We start from the raw sequence: 20,595 nt of genomic DNA on the forward strand, positions 1-20,595 counted from the left end.
AATGGGCCGGCACCATCGCTGCTTATGATCACACTGTGATGAAAACTGACAGGTCGCTTGTTTCTTACGTTGCCTCGGAAAATTATGGGAATTCTCACAAGAGAAAGAGAGTGCTGCATTCTGACAACGGCGCCACGAAGAGGCAGCCAGCACAAACGTGTAACTGACATCGCTTCCTATTGCTTATGCCATGATGCACTCTGTCTCGCATGGGGAAGCCTTTCTTTAACATTCGTTTGTCTATTAGGGGGTGATGAAGGTGCAACCCTGCAATGTCTTTTAGCGACACTGCTGGCAGAAGGGCCTCCGCTAAGTGGGAATCCCTCTCGAGGGTATTTAGCCTATTCTTACACAGATGTTTTTGGAAGAAATGGAAGTATCCACACTTCAGTCTACCACAGCCAACCTGTTCATTAACTTACTCGTGGAGATATATATGATATTTTAATTATCAGGAATCAAACCTTGAACATAACATACTAGCTAGAATAAAACGCAACTATGGTGTGTTAACTTTGTAATGTCCTTCACACTCATTTATTTTTACTAAAATTATGAGGTGAATACATTTACTGAGGAGCAATTGTATTTTTTGATATTGCAATAACATGTTTTACAGACAAGCCCTAATGACATCCTCACAAAATATTATACAGTGAAAATAATAATTTACATCCATTCTTCAATGCATTGCTAGATTGCATCCACGTTCCATCATACTTCATCTTTCTGTTCAGTGTGGGTTGGTAAACGGAGAGGCCGAGGAACAGTTCGCATGTGTATGTTGAACTTCTTTTCATAGCCAATTGTGCTATAACCACGAATCTAACTCGAATTGCCAGGTTTGTAGTGCAGTGCCCTAACAACTGTGCCATACCAAAACAAGTTATGTTTTTTTTACACAGTCGATATTTCTTTAACTGTTGTATGAATCTCTCATTTAAAAAAATGGAACAAAGAACAAAGAATAGCACTCTACAGATATGCAACACATTAAAGTAATTACTGTCACAAATGTCACAAACTTTCAATGCGTGACATTTTTTGTAGTGTCCAACACGTAGATAACCTTTAAGATATCATTTCTTTAAATCTCGTAATTAAGTTATCAGCGTCGTAAGCAGTTAAGGTTGAGCCAGGATAAAAGTCACGCCATGTTTGATGTTGAACATCTTTAAAAATATGGATTCCACATGTGGGGGGGGGGGGGGAACTTGGCATCAGCTTGAAAAAGAGCACTGTTGCACTGTCTTGTTATAATGATTTGCACATTGAAGTCCACAGAAGGTGTGTGCAGCATGATGCCGTATTTCCTAAACATAATTTATTAAGGATCAGCATTGTCGTTAGTGTTGCTATGGTTCGTGCAAAATGCTGCGGTGTTCCAATCTGTCCGACTGCGGAGGCGTAACCGCCAAACCATCGGGCCTCATGCCCAACTCCGTGATATATTTTTTCGGTTGTCCTTATGTCCACATCGAGCAATCTTTTGTATTCATAGAAGTCACTCATCTTTAAAGCCAAGCCTCTTAGGTGACAAGGATTGGACACCTAATACTGAGAGGTTTTTTTTTTTAAAGCAGACCTCCTGCGTAGGTACACTTTGATCAGAGGATCACATGCAGCCAAGAGTAGTGTGACCTCTGGGCAGCTGATGTAGAGTGTGTAGTCAAGTGATCCCTGAAACCCATTTAGTCCATGCTCTTAATGTGCAAATTATATTAGTCCTACAAATACAGACATTTTGAAAAGCGGTTACTCTGTGACAACAATATCTAAAATACATATATAAAAAACCGAAAGCGTTTGTTTTGTTCATGTTTAACCGTTGCCGTTGTCAAAAATGTTTACGTCATTTAAATTTGTACATAACGCGTGAAAAGCTTACTCTGGCACTGTACTCGTCTGTGAAACACCGCATCTCCACAATAGCCTTGACACTATGAGAATAGCGCAAATACAAAATAAACGAATGTGTTGATTTTGATGAAAAGAGTAATACCTAAAAACAAAAAATCCCAATGCTGAGCCTGGGTGCCAATTGTTGTACAAAACTGTGCTATAATCCTAAGATTTTAGGCTTCTGCCCTTCATGTTGTGCTTTCAACTTATAAGATTTGGTGCTGTGATAATATTACTCAGCATTGTGACGGGTGGTAACGGTCAGTTACACCTACCTACGTATTTTTAATGAATCATTTCTATGTAAAAATGTGTTGAAGTAAGCTCAATGGACGTTGACACTAAAGTGGCTTTGATTTGTAATTGTTTAGTATCAATTTATTCTGAAATCCTCTCCACCCCCAACCAGTTGTGTGCTCATAGGCATAACAACAATTTTACATCCAGTCTTTGGTATCCATGTGGTCAATGCTCAATACATTAATCAACAATACTGTCCTAAAAGAAAAAAATATTTATTGATAAATATATTGGCCAAAGCTTATGCTGTATCTGTCGATAAGTGTTATATTTGCATTCAAGTTATATTTTACAAAATGTTAGCAGAATATAGTTTGCCATTTTCATTAATTTCATTGCTCCATTCACAATGGTGAAGGTGTGTAAATCCTGGAATGGATTTGACTCGGCCCATTATTCCTTGGTTGATTAAATGAATACCACTTTTGGGTAGCCAAAGTTGGTTGTCCTATAGGGGAAAGAATTCTACCATGATCTAGCCCCTGCTGGATAAAGGTCTCCCCAACTTGCTGCCATTCATCGTGGTCTTGTGCCACAGCAACGCTGACTCAGGGCTCTTAAATGTGATGACGCACACAAGTACACACTTAATAGGTTATAAGAGAAAGCACCCAGAAATGCTTTCACAGTGAAAGCCTTATTTATTGTGATTCAGTGTAAGGAGGTGGGGGTTGGTGCTATTGGTGGATCCTATGATTCATGTCTATATGCAGAAATCACTCTTGTAATGTAAGATATCCACAGATAAGCACGGATAATATGATTAATGACAGCAAATACATGGATAAAATGGTGAATTTGCTCTTCCAATAAGTCACTTAGGAGCAACTTGTTTTTGGATTTTAAAAAATGTGCCACCACTTTCGGATTACTCCTTTTATCTAAGGATAAGTAGAGATCATCAACATCAGCTGTGGTCAGTCCACTGCTGGATGACTGCCTCCCAAATGTGTCACCACCTCTGACAATCCTGCCGTTTTAATAATCCACCTAGCGCACGCACAGTCTGATTTCATCACTCCGTCTCCTCGCTGCACATTCTCTCCGACGTGTTGCATTCCATGGCTGCCACTCCGTCATTATTCTTGACCAGAGGTCATTATCCCTTCTAGCTGCGATGTGTCCTGCCCAAACCCACGTGTTTCCCTCAACAGTCTGAATTATGTCATGAACTTGCACATATTCTCTCGATGCACAGCAAAATAAAAAGAAGTGATATGTTAATAATAGGAATATCCATGGATCCGTTTTGGGGCATGGGTAATAGAATCATGGATAATGAGCTTCTTGATGGTTTTTTGAGATGTAAATTGCCAAAGAATATTGTTGTTGGTAACATGTATAACTTTCAACGAATAAATCTGAACAAAGTGTATAAATCGAGGATTTTGTCGATTTGTTTGTTTCATTCATATAGATTTGAATGCTTGATTTCAGTGTGTGCTCTGCCTTTAGTTGCTGTTGGGGTTTCATTAACACGCTTACACTAAACGCAGTGCAAGCCGATAGTCTCGTGTGGCATCTGTTACACTCTATTTAAGGCACCCGAGGCCCTCCATGAATTACAAACATGTACATCCACAGAATGGCAACACCCTGTCAAAGGCCAAACTTTCATTCATCATCATCATCGTCGTCGTCGTCATCAGATATATCCTTGACTAGATGAAGGACTCCTCACATCGTCGCCCTCTTTCTGAGTCCCTGCAATGCAATAATCACTCCATATTTACAATGGTCATCCTCTTCTTGGTTCTTTCGGTAAAGTCACGTAGAAGGGAAATAATAAAGGAATAAAAATAACATTTTAAAATTTGGCCGAAACGTCGTGAGAATTATTTTATTATGTTTTATTTTTATCATTTTATTATTTCCCTTCTACGTGACTTTACCGAAAGAACCAAGAAGATGAATCCCTGCAGTCACGAAAGCTTTAAATCGAAATAATAAAATAAATAAAAATTAAAAATAAACATTTTATTATGTTTCATTTTTATTACTTTATTATTTCCCTTCTACGTGACTTTACCGAAATAACCAAGAAGATGAATCCCTGCAGTCACGAAAGCTTAAATCGAAATGGTCATCCTCTCAGACCTGTTCCCTCTTTGACTGCCTTTCTGTCTGCAGTCTTGTCCCATGGCGTGCATCCCTTGCTAGCGACGTGTCCTATCCAAGCCAACTTACTTTTCTCAACAGTCAATATGATGAGTACTTTCTCCGGCAAGTACTTATGCTGTACCAAAACAGCCAACGTGATGTATTAAGTTACGTTAGTTTTCCGTTCCGTTGTTGTTCTATATTTGAATTTATCAGTGTGATTGCCAGCAAGACAATCATTGCCATTGATGCCAGCCGAGGATGGGAATCAAACTCAGGTCGCTGCGCTAATAGCGGTGTGTGTGATCCACCGCACAATGTCTGAATAATATTCAAGTAATCTGTTTATATCTGCTGAACTATAGTGTTGCACGGTGTTTAACGTTGAATTTATTATTGGTCTTTCAAAGCTATTGACACAGTATCTAAAGGGGCCTCTGTGTATAAGCACCATAAATGTGAAACAGGCGTGGAGAGGCACAGCAAACAATGATCAAGGCCCTCGTTTAGCCATCACTCTTGTCTTCCCTCTCAAGTTTTGCATCTTAGATCTAGAACTCAAATCCAGTTTGTTTTAAGTACTGGCTTTGGGATGACATGGATACTGAATTATACAGGGCAATCTATTTATAGATATCCTCTCCGATGTTTTGTTTCTGGTTGTACACGATGTCCGACGTTCCGCTTCACTTGTAGTGAAACATCGTATGAAACAATTGTCAGTATTTTTAGACATTTGTGTTATTCATGCAAACTCTATCTCAAATGCTGCACAATCTGCAACTCACGGAGGTGCGTTTCTATTCAAATGTGTTCAACCAATTAAGGAGTGTTTATACACGCGAGAGGAAACCAGAGCACCCTGAGAAAACCCACAGATGGAACAGATGGCGGTTGGTCCCATGATTTGCTGTACCGCATTCTCCTGGCAAGCCAGGGTATGGCACCTCAACGTCACAGGAAGGGAGTTTCGCAACATCCTGTGTGCGATAAAAAGGCATAGCACATGAAGAAGGCAGTAGTATTTTCTTTGATTGCATTAAAAATAAATGTAACATATATTAAAAGTATAATATATAATAGGCAAATGTTGAGGCAATGTCCCTGATTCACATGCTATAAAAAAGGGCATTGCCGGAAATTTCGCCTATTTTATACTATTTTTATTCTTAAGGCTACACGCACAATGACGAATCTGTTGAGTTTATGTTGTTGCTATTTGCACTTATGCCAACGCAGCAGAGGCATTGCTAAAATAATTCGTACAATAGGACATGTATCTTGAGCAGGATTCTTATTCTTACATCACGTGCACTCCGTGTGGTCTCCTCGAGCACGCAAAGCCTCGGGCATTGTGGGTGGACTCACACTTATCCTGGCGAGGCCACGACCTGACAACGCACCCACACCATCGTCACAATGTCCGATGTTGCGTCGAGCGAGTCATTGTTGGGGCAAATTAATTCGTGATGCTGCTGCTGTTGCTGCTGCGTTGGCAGTGGTGTACAAATAGCGACAACAACAAACTCAACACATTCGTAAATAACACCGTGGCTTAAAAAAAAAGTTTATAAAAGGAAAGTTTTGGCCAATGTCCTTTCCCCACAGCACTCAAAGGTAGAATCTGCCTTGTGTCCCTCTCTTAATGCAGTAGAATGATTCTCACTGCCTGGGTACTCCACCACACAAAGCATGCCAATGGTAGGGCAAGTCTACAGAAAGTATATTCAAGGAACGGAATTGACTCTTGAGAATGTGCAGGTTTTCGTGGTTGTCCTGTACTATAGATCTCTGATGTGTGTTCGGATTGTACCGCGTGTTTGGTGTGATGTATAGCACGTGGCATCACCCGAGAACGCATCGAAGGGCTCTGAATGAACTCCTAAGTACAGCAATTTGCTTAGATTCATGCATGTAGTTCCATACACGTGCTAACATTAACCTTCTAGATTCACAGCATGTTTGCAGGTACATCTCCCTGTTATGGATATAAATATTAACTGAGTTTGGCTTTAAGGGAATAAATAAATACTAAGAAATATCGAGTGGTAAGTGACTACTTTTTTATTTTAATGCTACAAGTCTTTAACGAAACTTGCACAGCATGTTTACGTGTCTTCTATTCCGAGTACTGCATATTTAGCACGTAACACAAGATAATGCGCATTACTCATATCGTGTCCTCTTCATATTATCCGCAGAAGGGAGATTGCTAGTGTCCGGATTATTATCAGATGCACTTTCCACCCCTGTAGTTGAAAGCAAACGCTGGCGGGGTAGGGGGGGGTCTTCTAATCCGGTAGCTGTGTGTGTGTGAACACTTTTGTTCAACTTTATTGAACCTGGGTAAAAGTTAAGCGTGCGTCTTATTTTTCGGTGAGTCTCATAATCCGAAGAATATGGCATGTGGTTTGCTGTCCAGCATGTTATCTTGTAATGTAGATTATATAAACAGAAACTTGCAGTACTTAATGCCAGGGAACCGTATCGTCACGCGAATTACGAAACGTACATGGTCAACTGTAAAATCAGTTCCAACAAGTATAACCCGTAAAAACAAAGTTTTTCACTATAAATCTTTTATATGCGTGGCGGCTAGAGTCCTCTCGTCCTCTGGCTTGAGATGGCTGCCACCTATGGGTCAGATGATTGCATGGCAGCATTAAGCATTTGGTAATTAAATATAATATTTTTGTCCTAAAAAGTGTAAAATTTTGGAAAAAAATTTTCACAAACATTAATTGTCACGCACAACGAGTCTGTGTGCAAAATGTCAGCTCGATTGGATCACGGGAAGTGGGTTAAAAAACGACCGAAAGATTTGCACGGTCCTAAGCAAGCAAGTGAACTTAATATAAAGGATTTAAAAATGAGGACCATACTGCCATCACCTGCGCTTCCAAAGTAACGTGGTGGAAGCACACAACGTCAATGGAGAACACGTGGTTGCCAAGGGGAATTTCTGATTCTGACACGAAATTAGAAACACTCTCGAGAGGTTTTATGGAGCACCACGACTGAAAAGTGTTTTCACCTCGTGACTTTCACACATTGTACCTGCATATTTATTACAAAGCCGCCGTTAAACCTGCCCACTGGTAAATGTAAATTGCCAACCAACCACCGACGTGTATTGTGGATCAGGTGACTATTTGCACACTTAGATGCAGCTTGCTTTAATCTGCAAGGGCTTTCCGGCTGCTTAGTGACTGATGCGATAACGATCTGTCATCTCTGCCAGTCCCATGAGAAACCGCTCACTCTGGAAGATAAAGGAGTTAAAGCAGATCCCTCTCCTTAAAGCTAAATCAGGAGGTACATTCATTCTATGACAAGCGATTGTCTTGAATAATACATGAAGCTATCCTTCACAAGTTGAAGTATTTTGAAGAGGGTATTTTGGTAGGTATATACCGCTATATTCTCTGAACTATTACACACTTTTGGGCTTTCTATGGGGACGTCGTGATTTTTCCAGCATGCCAGTTTGCCATTATTTCCATCACGAGCTTGATGAAGATGCATCTAATGTGTATTGCACAGTATTACTTTCCATAGTCTAAGCTATTTGCATGAACTCTGCTGTATTTTCCCTGGAAATACCACTAAGGACATGGTTCAAATAGTATTCTTAATTTCAGGAACCTCCAAAAAAATACATGTTCGTAGCAATGTGTGTGCAATGTTAAAGACTAGTTTACCAAGAACGATTCTTAGCTTACATATGTAGTAATTAAATTCCAGCATAGCAAATATAGTGCATGCTTTTATCAGCTATTCAATAGGATTAAAACGAATATGCAATTTACAGCCCTTTGTCAATGCACTACAAGATGAAGGCCTCCCTATAGTTGTTAGAAATGGGGGTTGTTTTACCATACTTCACCACATTAGGTCAGTGCGGGAGGCCCAGGACTGGTTAATATTTTACTTTTCACTGATGGCCATGGCCAGAAATGGTACTCATGTCAGTCAGATTAATAATACAGTGTGGTAACCACTCCACTCCACTATAGGGTAAGCATTTTTAATGTTTACATTTTATCTGGTTACACACATACAACTGTTAAAACCCATGATTATTTAGACAATTGTTTAAGAGAATTTTTAAATAAAAACATCTCTTTTTTAGAATCCGATGCTTTCAACCTGAAGAAGAATCCAGACTCTTTTAGAACACATTTAATTTTCTTTTATTACCACATTGATGCATTGAAAATTGCAGTGTTCCTGATATACAATATGTTTCCCTGCATAAAAAGCAGTTTTCTGTGAATAAATTAGTACAAGTAGTACAAAAATAAACCAGTTTCTTTAAAGTAAATGTCAATGCATAAATAAGCGGTTAGATTTCACCACCCTTGCTTTTCCAGTCCTAGATGTTCTGTATTCGGCAAAAAATACAATCTATAATTAACATACTATATCATGCTATAGTCATATACATTAGAAAAAAACAAACTTTAAAAGAAATATTGACAGCCTATGGTTAATACAAATACAAGGGCTCGGAAAAACGCGTGACCTTTTTGACATGTCCAGGTCACAACCGCTTCGAAAGGAGCACACAGGCCCTGAGGCTGATTGGATCCACGTGAGTGGAATTGACTTTGCCTTTGAGCCCCCGATGTCAGCCAGCTGTCAGGCCCTGCCACTGATGTATCATTGAGCGCCAACAGATGGGCAAATGCCCTGGGTCACTCGCATGGAAAGAATCACCTGCAGGGGAAACACACTGGCTAACGGAACACAGAAGGCATGATGAAATCTGTCCAGGAATGCTGTGGTTGGCAGGGAAAAGCATTCTCTGGCCTTCCGGTCCTTGCCTCAAATTTGCTGGGAGCAACTAAAAGGAAAAAACAATGATTTTTTGGAGACTTCTGATGGGATTTACTTGGCTTTTTACACACGGGTCACCGGAATCCCATGGAGTACAATCATTTGTAGTGCTACAGTCCTTATCTTCTTTTAGCTGTGTTACAGACATCCATAACAAACGTGTTCAAAACAAACCGCTAAGCAATTTCACAACCAACTCGTGTCCTTGATGTAAGTTCATGTCCTGGAAATGTGTAACAGCATAAAAAAAATTGTCCCAAGAAGTGTCCTCAGAACTCTTTGGCGTCTTTTAATTGAGCGTTGAAGACCTCTTCTGTCGGGTTCTCTGTACAATGCAGGCCATTGTTGGGCGGCCGCGCTTGGTGATACCTGCTCCAGTCGCCTTTACAAATGAGCCACGGTAGGATGTCCACCTTGTAGTGGAGCTCCGAGGAGAACTCGGTGCTGATGAGGTTCGGCGTTCCGGCCCCCTTGCCCCGTGTGAGAAGCCTCATTCCCTCGTCGTAGCAGCAGTGCTGCGCCGCCAGTGTGGCGCTCTCCAAGGGAGAGGAGGGAGCGGATGCAGTAGCGCGCCGTGGGCTTGTACACCTCCAGCTTCTCCTTGGGGCCGCTGGCGTCCTTCCAGCGGAAGTCACGGCCCAGCTGAGCGTCAAGCACCTCGGTGGTCCCATAGGCCACTTCCGTTGGGTACGCGCAGGGGCAGTTGGGCAGCTCTGTTGACACCTTCTGCAGATATGTGACCAGGAACTCAGCCCTGCAGGTCACCCATCTCTCACAGTTGTCCACATCTGTGAAAGCAAAAATAAAAATTAAAGCACCGTAGAAACATTTTACAGGTTATCTTTTCCCACATTAGTGTCGGTGCCTGTACAGCCCCTTCAAATCTCTATAGAACTGAAATTTCCCCAGATGCAATTTCCCCAGTTTCCCACAGTGTTGACCTATCCAGTGATAGATGAAAGCCTCCCAATGTCATTATCGTTCATGGTCCGAAGATGGCACAAGCTATTTCGCTCCTGCGCATGAGACTATGTCGTTGCTCCATCTCCTCGGTGCATCATCTACTGGGCATGTTACCATCTCTGGGTGCCAATGTATCACCATTTTCCACCTTCGGCTGTCATCTCTACTGTAAATGTGTTCTCCCCTAGCCCAATTACTTTCCTTAAAAATCTATGTCTTACAATTGGCATTTATTCTCTGATCCACGTATTTCTCTCTCGGTGTAATTTCCACCATGCTTCTGTGTGCACCTTACAGCTTTCGTTACATATTCTTTGTCAGAATCTGTCTCCAATCCATATGTGTTATTAGAGAGGCACACTGGCATGTTGCTTTTCATTATCGATTGAAATTTCCCCAAAGCACTCCAACGCGCTCTCGCTCACTTCTTCATTTCATCATTTGCATCTAGACTCCTAGAGATATAGAGATCTTTATTTGCACAAATACACACACAAACACTGGTGTATGCTCCATTTGTATCCCTCCAACGGTAATTTCCTTCTGCTCAGTGAACCTCTTGTGCAACGATTTTCGCTTTGCCGATACGTCTATGCAGCCCCGCGCTTTGAAGCCTCGAGATGCGTAAAGGTCACGTCTCATAGCGAAGGTCGTCCTCTTAGTCAGGAGTCACCGGTGGCAAGTTGAAAGTCCGTAGAGGGGCTGACTGCACTCGCCAATGCAGCGCGCAGTGCAAGCAACGTTTTATTTACCAACGAGCTGGCCTGCGGCACACATCGGTGGCACCATAGGTATGCTGCCTGCCGCGTGTATTTGATCGCACGCTTTTATGACATCAAATCAACGGGGAAGTTCGACCTCCCGCAAGGCATCCGGTCCCTCAACTTTTGGCCAAGCCCCTTGTCAATTAGACCACGCCCCTTGTCAATTAGACCACGCCCCTTGTCAATTAGACCACGCCTCTTTGTCAATTAAACCACGCCCCTTGTCAACTAAACCACGCCCCTTTGTCAATTAAACCACGCCCCTTGTCAATTAAACCACGCCCCTTGTCAATTAAACCACGCCCCTTGTCAACTAAACCACGCCCCTTTGTCAATTAAACCACGCCCCTTGTCAACTAAACCACGCCCCTTTGTCAATTAAACCACGCCCCTTGTCAATTAGACCACACCCCTTGTCAATTAAACCACGCCCATTGTCAATTAGACCACGCCCCCTTGTCAATTAGACCACGCCCATTGTCAATTAGACCACGCCCCTTGTCAACTAAACCACGCCCCCTTGTCAATTAAACCACGCCCCTTGTCAATCAGACCACGCCCCTTGTCAATTAGACCACGCCCCTTCCCCTTTCGGCTCCCCCTGTGCCCTTTTTTTTAGGATCTTTCCCATTTTTCTCTATGCCCCAACCCCTTTTCTCATGGACCCAGCAGGGTTGGGCTTGTTTGGGTGGTGGTGGTCGGGGGGGGGTGCATCAGTTGGCATGGTGTGCGGGGACAGGAGGTAGGGGTGGGGGGTGACCTCACAAATACCAAAATCCTTAGAGCAATAAAAATTTTGTTTGAAATCTCGAGCGAAACAATAATCATCACATACCAGATCCAAGGATGTCTGTTGAATTGCGGTTATCCTGTGCTAAGAGCTCCACATTGGATGTTGCCGGCTTAAATATATCCTCCATTCCTGCAAAAAAAAGCACAAAGATTGAAATACATTTATTAAAAGCGCGTTTTATTCTCCTTGTCACACAATGGAACTGGTAGTTTTTGATTGAAGCAGTTGCAATACGATGTTCCCTCAAAACTGTCTGATATGACAAGATTTGTTCAGGCATTGCCTTACCAGCGGATACATTGGAGACCCTTTTTCTTTTATTGTATTCTGCTTCAGCTACGGGTAATCATATACTTAAAAGATTAGAGTTTTATCCATGTTGTAGAAGGCTGCAATCATTATGCACCGCTTATAAAGCATGCTATAATTAAAGATCACGGGTATAGAATGCTCACCTTAGTCTGCGACTCATGCAGTGTGTGACTGTGTTCATGCCCATAATCTTTAAATCGCTGTGTGCATTTTCATTAAGACGGCTAACGACAGACATCGTTAACACTCGTCCATTGCAGGGGCCAGGAAATAGTTATATTCTTTTATTTTATTATGTTTTATTTTTATTATTTTATTACTTCCCTTCTACGTGACTTTACCGAAAGAACCAAGAAGATGAATCCCTGCAGTCACGAAAGCTTTAAATCGAAAATTCAGGAAATAGTTGTTTAATACGATAAATATTGGTCAGAATTGCAGTAGACTCCCGCGGCCGTGAACCGTTATGAGACGCACGTGCATGGCCATGGTCAAGTCCTAAGGGAGGATCGCTACATGTGGCTTGAAGTGCTTAGCTTTAGCCTGATACATATTGTGGTTTTCTTCTGGTTAGTCTTATTTCTGGATTGAATTAGAAAAAAAAAACAAGACAATAAAATGACACCAATTTCAAATATTTCTTCAAATGTTCTCTAAAAGGCCACCCTAAGTCGCTTCATTGATCGGCGGTGACACATCTCCATTCACCAGTTCCCTCATGCAGCACTGAATGAATGTTCATCTTCTTGGTTCTTTCGGTAAAGTCACGTAGAAGGGAAATAATAAAATAATAAAATAAAACATAATAAAATAATTCTCACGACGTTTCGGCTAAAACGCAAGCAGCCGAAAAATGAATGAATGTTGCTTTCCCAGTTCAGCATTTTAGAATCTTGTCGATATTTTAGACACCAGTCATCACCATCGTTTGAGGAGGGTTGAAATGAGAGAGGTGAGTGTTGATGCAAGGACTTGTGGGGGTTGGGCATTTGTTCGAGGTGTAGGCGTCAATACCAGCGCAGCTGGGCAGGTCGCAGGTACGAGCTTCTGTGGCAGTGCAGGAGTAGCCGCAGGAGCGCGTACGCTTTTGGCTGCCACTGCCACAGGTGACGCTGCACGAAGACCAGAGACCCCACTGGCCCTCTCGTTCTCCGTCATCTGCAGACATACAGCATCTGCTGTTTAAATATCCCCAAAAAATTGCATAAGCAGCCACTTACAACGACAAGGTTCAGCGTCACTCAAGATGATGTGTTTCAGGCCTCGTTAGCCACCTTAAGTAAAACTGTTCCCATTCATGGCATGTCCATGGACCAAGGACTACTGTGGCAGCCTAGCGTTGCTCTGAAGAGCAAAAAGGGCACGGAAGTGCAATATTTGTTTTACATTCAGAGGATAGCCACAGAGGAAACCACTCATCTACATAGATGATTGAAATATCGTGAAAAACTTATGACATCGATTTAACTTTGTTTCACAAAAAGGTTTGCTTGTTACATTTACGCAATAGGCCATATTTTTCTTCATGTCTGCATACTAATAGCTTCATGGGAGTACAATTGTAGATGTTCTAGACATTTATTTGCATATACCTCTTTGCATACTGATTTCAAAACATATCATTGCCATTTCTTATAATATTGTGGTTTATTTTTCAACTGCTTGGAGTAAACTTTAAACAGTGCATTCCAAGGTTGACACTATGCATCAAACCTCCTCGCCGGCGAATGGATCAAGTCTTGTAGCGGTTCGACTCGGCACACAATTTTTTTTCTATTCTGTCAAAGTTAACACCTCGAGTGGCAGCGGGGGTGGGGGCGAGTGGACCAATCACAAAAAACGTACGCATGGATCTCAAAACATCCGATTGTTACGCAGAGCGATCTGGCGCAGTGCATCTTGAGCTTAAGAATCAATATAAACCCACGAGCCGACGCATGTTACATTGCCGGTGCATCGAGTCCATCGTGCATCTTACAAGGGGTATTTCTCACCATACTTCGTGTCTGCGGTGGCTCCCCACGGTTTAGTGGTGAAAAGGCCTCTAAACCATCCAAAGAGTGGGTTGAGAAAGTTGCTTTCCTCAGCCGAGGCAGCTTCTCTCTGCACTGGGTTAAGTGCGGCGCCTTCAGCCCTGCGAGCACCTGCGCCCGGGCGCCACCAGCCCTCGCGTCCCGGTTGCCGAGAAGCCCGTGCCACTGCTGGCACGCCGTGCCGCGAACTCGTGCCACTCCGCCAAGCGCCGCCGGCACCACCGCCGCCGCCGCCGTTGTGCTTGAGCTCCATGTCCACGTCTCCCTCCGCCTCGTCCACCACCTCGATTGTGACCTGGCCAAGAGAAGCGACGGTCGCCGGGGTCGAGAGTGAAAATCTCAAATGTTGTGAGGCACACCCCCTGCGATGGCTTTGCTCACGGCAGTGCTGGCGGTGCTACAGAGGCCCCCCTCGAGAGGATATTTTGGCTGGACGTCTTGAAAGACGTAGGAGTTTCGTTTATTTTTGTTAATAAAAACTCTCTTTATTTTTACTCTTTGGTTCTTTCGGTAAAGTCACGTAGATAGGAAAAAATAGAATACGACGTTTCGATTGCAACAGAAGCAACCGTCATCAGGTGTGAATGAATGCAAGCTCGGAGAGAGATGCATACACAGAGAGAGAGACACACAGAGAGAGACACACATGGGGGAGAGACACATCGAGAGACACAGACGCAGACAGAGACACATACAGAGACAAAGAGAAACAACGCCTCTGTGACGAGGCATTTATACATATAGAAAGGGGGGGGGAGCAGAGAAATTAGCATGTCAATGAGAGCGGCAAGGGGGAGAGAAATTGGAAGTTTTGACAACCCCAGTAAAAACATTTTTTCATTTATTTTTATTTACTACTTACGTCTCTTATACTATTCGTTGCGCACGGTTGCACCTTATTTTGCACGCGGTTGTAATTGACTTTGCTCAGTCGGTGTTCGCCGCGGAGGGCGTGACGGGTTTCTTTTTTCATTCCTAATGCTCTATGCCGCCGGTACCGTTCCCATTTCGTTGTAATGTGCACCGATGCCTACTTTATTGAGGGCGATATTGCCACGTAAAATAAAGATTGATTGAGGAGTAATCCACACTTGACGCCGCCACATGCGACCAGCTGATAGTTTAAATGTGGTGGGTGCCCTAAGCATGCAAAACACATGTTCAACGGCATACATGGGGAGTTGTAACCAGCTAATGTGACAAAAAATTGATCATTTGCACCTCGGACAATTTACAGAGCTCTTTAAGTAATTCCATTAATCCACGGAGTAGCGTTTGTTCGATTACAGTATTGACATTGTAAATTTCTGATCTCATAGTTGTACATGTTTGTTTCTCAAGAGGTTAAACAAAGACAATACAATCTAATTGCACGTATCAAAAGTTATTGGTAACTTTGTAAACAAGAGCTGATTAAATTAATGTCATGCTAACGCCTTTAATTGTACCCAGCAACGATTCACGAAGCTTCAAGACTCTTTCAGGGGGGCTCCGCAGTTGTGGCAGTTGTTTGGCCAATTACATTAATTTATTCGTTTCTAAAACAGTGCCCCTTTAAATTATGTTTATTGTCCCATTAAGTAAATTCGTTTCAGGACAACACTATTTCAAATTCCACTTCAATGGTCTCTTTCGTCACACCATTCCGTTACTCTCACCATAAAGTCCCACACTTCATTGTCACATTACACATTGAGCTCAAAGCGTGTCTGCGCTTTTGGCAGCGGCACTTACCTGGATATTCGGGTTGTGTCCAGCGAGGTCCGCTCGCGACAGATCTGGGATGTTCTCCAGGTTGAGCACGAAGGTCTCCGGGCTGTCACTCAGCATCTCCAGCTTCTCTTGACGCCTTCGGTTGCGTCCTCTGCCTGCCTGGCGTTGCCTGGACCGACGAGGGGCCCCTTCCCTGCCGTGCCCCCCGGACACGCTCCTGTTACCAACTGTGCCCGGCGACGTCCCGTCCAGCGATCTCGTCCGCTCCTTAAAAGGGGCAGGCACGGGCACGAGTGAGTTCAATGTGTGAACTCTGGCATTTTTAAATCCTTTATATTAAGTTCGCTTGCTTGCGTGCTTGCGTGCTTGCTTGCTTACGACAGTGCAAATCTTTCGGTCGTTTTTTAACCCACTTCCCGTGATCCAATCGAGCTGACATTTTGCACACAGACTCGTTGTGCGGTTATGCTCTTCACACAGTGAAGAGCATAACCGCGACAACCGACGCAGATGTACAGACATGGCCAGTGCAAGAGAAGCATATGTTTGTTGTTGGTGTTGTGATGAAAACGTGTGGTTTGTAATTAACAACAATTTAATTGCGGTTGGGGGGATTTTTTGGGAGATTGTGATTTATTGTCATCATCATTATCACAGTTGTGAACTGTAGCCACGTGACGGCCAATTTAGATGCAAGTGATTGTTGTTTGTAAGGGAGATCTTGCACATCTTTGAACACACGTGTTTGTCATTTTTCATATTTGCTGTGCATATAGGATGCCTTATTTTTGGCGCAAAATTCAAATCGCAGTGCATTAGTACGTAGATCTTGCTGTTAATATCGTGATGGAATGTATAACTATTGCATGAACACATTAAGCACAATGTGGGTTGCAGATTGCTTTTCTAAAACTGGGCCGACAACCTATTATCGAGACATTAAATTCCAATTCAAAATAGTCAAATAAGTAATACATGCATTTATTATATATACAGTACAGTACTGTATATATATATAACAGTACAGTACTGTATATATATAAAATGTCAATCCACAGCTGTAGATGAAGGCCTTCTGGCCATGAAGATTGTTTGACCATACTTCACCACACTGGTCAGTGCGGGCTGGTGGGGCGGGAACGGTCACCGCCACTGATGTTAGCCGTGGCTGGGGAATCGAACTCAGATTTACGGCTCCATCGCGCAGTGTGCTAACCACTGCGTCACCGCTCCACAATATAAACTCTGACAATCACCGCAATGCAAATAACAAATCAGATGATGCTTCACGTACTGCAATTAACCTATTGGACAAGCCACTTCGTTGAGATATTATTTGTGGTTAGGTCGCTGCTGAAAAATAACACTGGTCAACACACTTTTTATGGCATAAGGTATTCCAAATCTGGTATCAGTTTGTGTCTATCACATCAGGTTTTTGAGATATCAAATATTGCATTTTCAACAAAAACTGCAGAAGAAAAATATTAAATAAATGTGGATATCTACATAAAATGATATTATAAACACACTGTCCTAAAATACAGCATCATATTTTAACACTAAAGCAGTCACTGACTCGAACAACTTGCAATCATAAGTGACAGAGTTAATTTCGGGTAAAATCAATGAAAATGGGGTATGCCGATAGCATACAAATGATGTGATAGAGCAAATCTGAGATCAGATTTGGAATCAGCGCCCTGAAATTAGTCTAAAACAGCTGCAAAAGTCCAGGGCAGAAAAACATGTTTTTTTTTTTACCAGTGTAATCAAATAGGTCAGTGGCCTTTACCTGATTAAATGAGAATCGTTTATTTTTGAGTGATTTGCTTACCTTGACTATACTTCGCACTTCTATCGTTTTTTTGTAACTTTCTGATCCGCTGCTACACGACGTCTTTGAAAAATATCTTCATAGCTCATCGGATTCCTCCAGTATACATAACGATTCTGATTCAATGGGAACACATACCCTAACAGCCCAGAGTATTTGTGAAGTGTGTGCTGGGGCCTGGGATGAAGAGAGTCAATGTGTGAATTCCCCATCTTGCCGAGATACGCAGTGATGTAACGTCCCGCATGGCCCGACGTGGAGCCACGCGTGTCACGTGAAGTGCATGCGGTGTGAATGTTTTCCATGCATGAGCGGTATTTCAAGCCCTAAGCATTGCCGTCTATAATTACACGTGAATACTCACCACGACACTAACACATTCATTCATATCTTAACACGGAACACCTCAACATATTTTATAAACACGAAAACACGTTATTGGCATTCGTAATAGAAACGTGCTTGCAATGAACTTAAATAATACGCAGATCGACTAGAATGGGATTTCAACTCATTACAAATGACAGTACTTTTGAACTGGATCCTTCATAAGTATCGCGGTATCTCTTCTGTCTATTAACTCTTTGTATACACAAACTCTTTACAGCAAGGGGTTATGCATGCGCATAACCCCATAAACTATCACACTTTTGAGTTCCACATTGGAAGTCGGTCTCAAACCCACAATATTAACACATTTTACACGGTAATATATACAGAACAGCCACAGTGGCAGTAGTGAAGTAAGAAATGCACGTTGCAAGTCGACCTACCTGCAGGTCGCCCCTCCGTGTTGCTGGCTGATCGCCGCCGTGTCTCACGGCCGATGTGCCCAGCAACGTCCCAACGTGTAGGCTCAGCATGGCCAGCGCCAAGAGCGACATTACATCGGTCGCGGGCTTTCCTCCCATAGCTCTCGTCGACGTCTGCCTGCTCCTTCTCTCTCCTTGTCTGCAGAGTCCCGGTTTAAATCCACAGGCTCAGTGCCGTGCCGTTGTCGAGTAACGTTGGGTCAGTTGCGGAGATGGAAATTCCTCGTTGATGCGTTCGCCTCTTCAGAAGTTTCTGAGCGTTCTGTTCTCGGAGTAAGCTGCGTTTTTCAGCACCGCACTGCAACACAAAGCGGGAATTAGTCACACGCTATCGGTTATTACAGCACACATCACAGCCCGAACAAAAAAGCACCCCCATATGCCGAGCTGTGTGGCATCCAAGTGGAGCAGTTGTTCACTGCAGCGACGAATGCACGACTTACTTGTGGTGCTGCGGCGACAATGATCCGTAAAATGTGGAATCAAGTTGCTGCTATTAAGAAAAAAAAACATCAAGGGCTCTTGTCCGGCTATGGGTGGTGTAAACTAGAGTGTGGAATTGTAAATCTTAAAAGCCGTGACATGTGACATTTTTGTTATATTATTATTTGTACGCGCATATATTGTTTTCTCTCTCCCAACTCTGCCGCTGTCGTGAGCCGCTGACGCCTCCGGATTGATGGGGGTGACTGTTATCTCTTGCTCTGGAGGGACTGGCGGATTAGATGTGAGTAACTGGCTTTATAAACCTCCCGGCTACTGCTCAGAAAGATGATGCTGATAGCTGCAGATGTGATTTGCCTAAGCTATACAGCCGCTCCGTGTGTTTCCTGTTACACAAGAAAAATAATAATGATGATGATGTACCTCCCAATGTATGACCTTTTCGATGCCAATTTTGCAAAATGAAACACAAAACCGATTCCGTTACCCCCCCTCCCCTCCTTATAGGCAGCGGCCGTTTTATTAAGATCAAAAGGCGCTTTCAGATAAACGGAACTTCTCAATTGAGCAAACAGGGCGCCTTTCAAAGCCTCAAACCGCTGAGCCGGAATGGAATTGTTAAAGGCACCCCCCCCCCCAAAAAAAAAACTCCAGCCTCCAGGGAAAAATGCTCATCGATGTCAAAAACCTTTAGAATTTTCTTCTTCTTAATTAGCTACAGTTCCTTTGCCGCCCGGCCGCGCGTTCCTAATCAGCAACCTCGACCGATGTTGGACATCGTCATCACCGTATGAAACTGCCAGGGCAACCCGCTTTGATCCGAAGGAGGCATGACGCGCGGTTGTGGAGCAGCGAAGCAGTGGCTGATTAAAGCGCAAAGCAGCGGGGGCTGATCAAAGAACCGCGTCTAATGCTCGCCCCTGTTTGCTCCGGCTGCGTGCCGGCACTTCAAAGCGCTAGACCGACGCACTGTTGACAAAATAAATCTGCTAATTTAAGGAAAGGGCGACCCCCCCCCGTTCGGACATGAAAAGCAAGGGGGCTTGCCAGTGCACGGTATAATACACAAATGCCCTCTCTCTCTCGCGCGCGCGCACACACACACACGCGCACGCGCGCGCATAAACATTTGCAGACGTCCAAAGACAAAGATACCCCGTATAGCCTTTGGCAAACTGTTGGGGCAAGTGCTGTTAGCGAGCAACGTTGAAGGCCAGCACGGCACACGAGGGGGTTTGGGTGGACGACACCACGCCCGACCGCCTTTGTCTCCACAACGAGACGATGTTGGCCGTGAGTGGGAATCGAACTCGCGGCGCCGAGTTCGTAGCGCAGTGCGCTAACCACGACACTACCGCTCCCCTCGTTGTCCAAATAGCCACGCACACGTAAGAGCCGAGTTCACTCCTGGAGCGTGCAGTCTTCTTCTTGCTACTTCTTTGCCGAGTTGTGAGCTCTCTCTCCCTGCTCTAAGAAGCATTCGTCCCCCCGTTGCTAGCTCTCCATCACACACACACACACAAACACTCCGCCAAGGGCGATATGAGAAGCCATCTGGACCTAATTAAAAACGTGTTTGAAAGTGACATGTGACTGACATTAAAGTGTAAAAATCTGGGTTAGGAGAGGCACAAGGCGAAAATAAATCGATGCTAACGCACAGCTTCCAGGGCTGACGTCCCCTTGTCGCCTGCCCTGAAATCACCTATTTTCCTGTACGCAACACCATGAGCGTATATAACATTTCACCACGGAATCCTATTGTTTCTAGATTTAAAGTTTT

At 43.4% G+C, this 20,595-nt stretch overlaps 1 protein-coding gene across 1 annotated transcript; it reads right to left on the reverse strand.

The window, feature by feature from the left end:
* Positions 1-8,511: 8,511 nt before the first annotated feature.
* On the reverse strand, positions 8,512-19,856 carry LOC133347153 (isthmin-1-like). Its single transcript, XM_061559185.1, is given in 8 exon segments — positions 8,512-9,683; positions 9,685-9,929; positions 11,704-11,790; positions 12,988-13,131; positions 13,968-14,301; positions 15,741-15,986; positions 18,330-18,666; positions 18,812-19,856. Coding segments are annotated over 7 exon segments (1,467 nt in total). The 5' UTR covers positions 18,468-18,666; positions 18,812-19,856; the 3' UTR covers positions 8,512-9,410.
* Between the last annotated feature and the right edge of the window lie 739 nt (positions 19,857-20,595).

Source organism: Lethenteron reissneri, chromosome 25, assembly GCF_015708825.2.
Source record: "Lethenteron reissneri isolate LAM-NWPU_2019-01 chromosome 25, ASM1570882v1, whole genome shotgun sequence".
NCBI classification, from domain to species: domain Eukaryota; kingdom Metazoa; phylum Chordata; class Hyperoartia; order Petromyzontiformes; family Petromyzontidae; genus Lethenteron; species Lethenteron reissneri.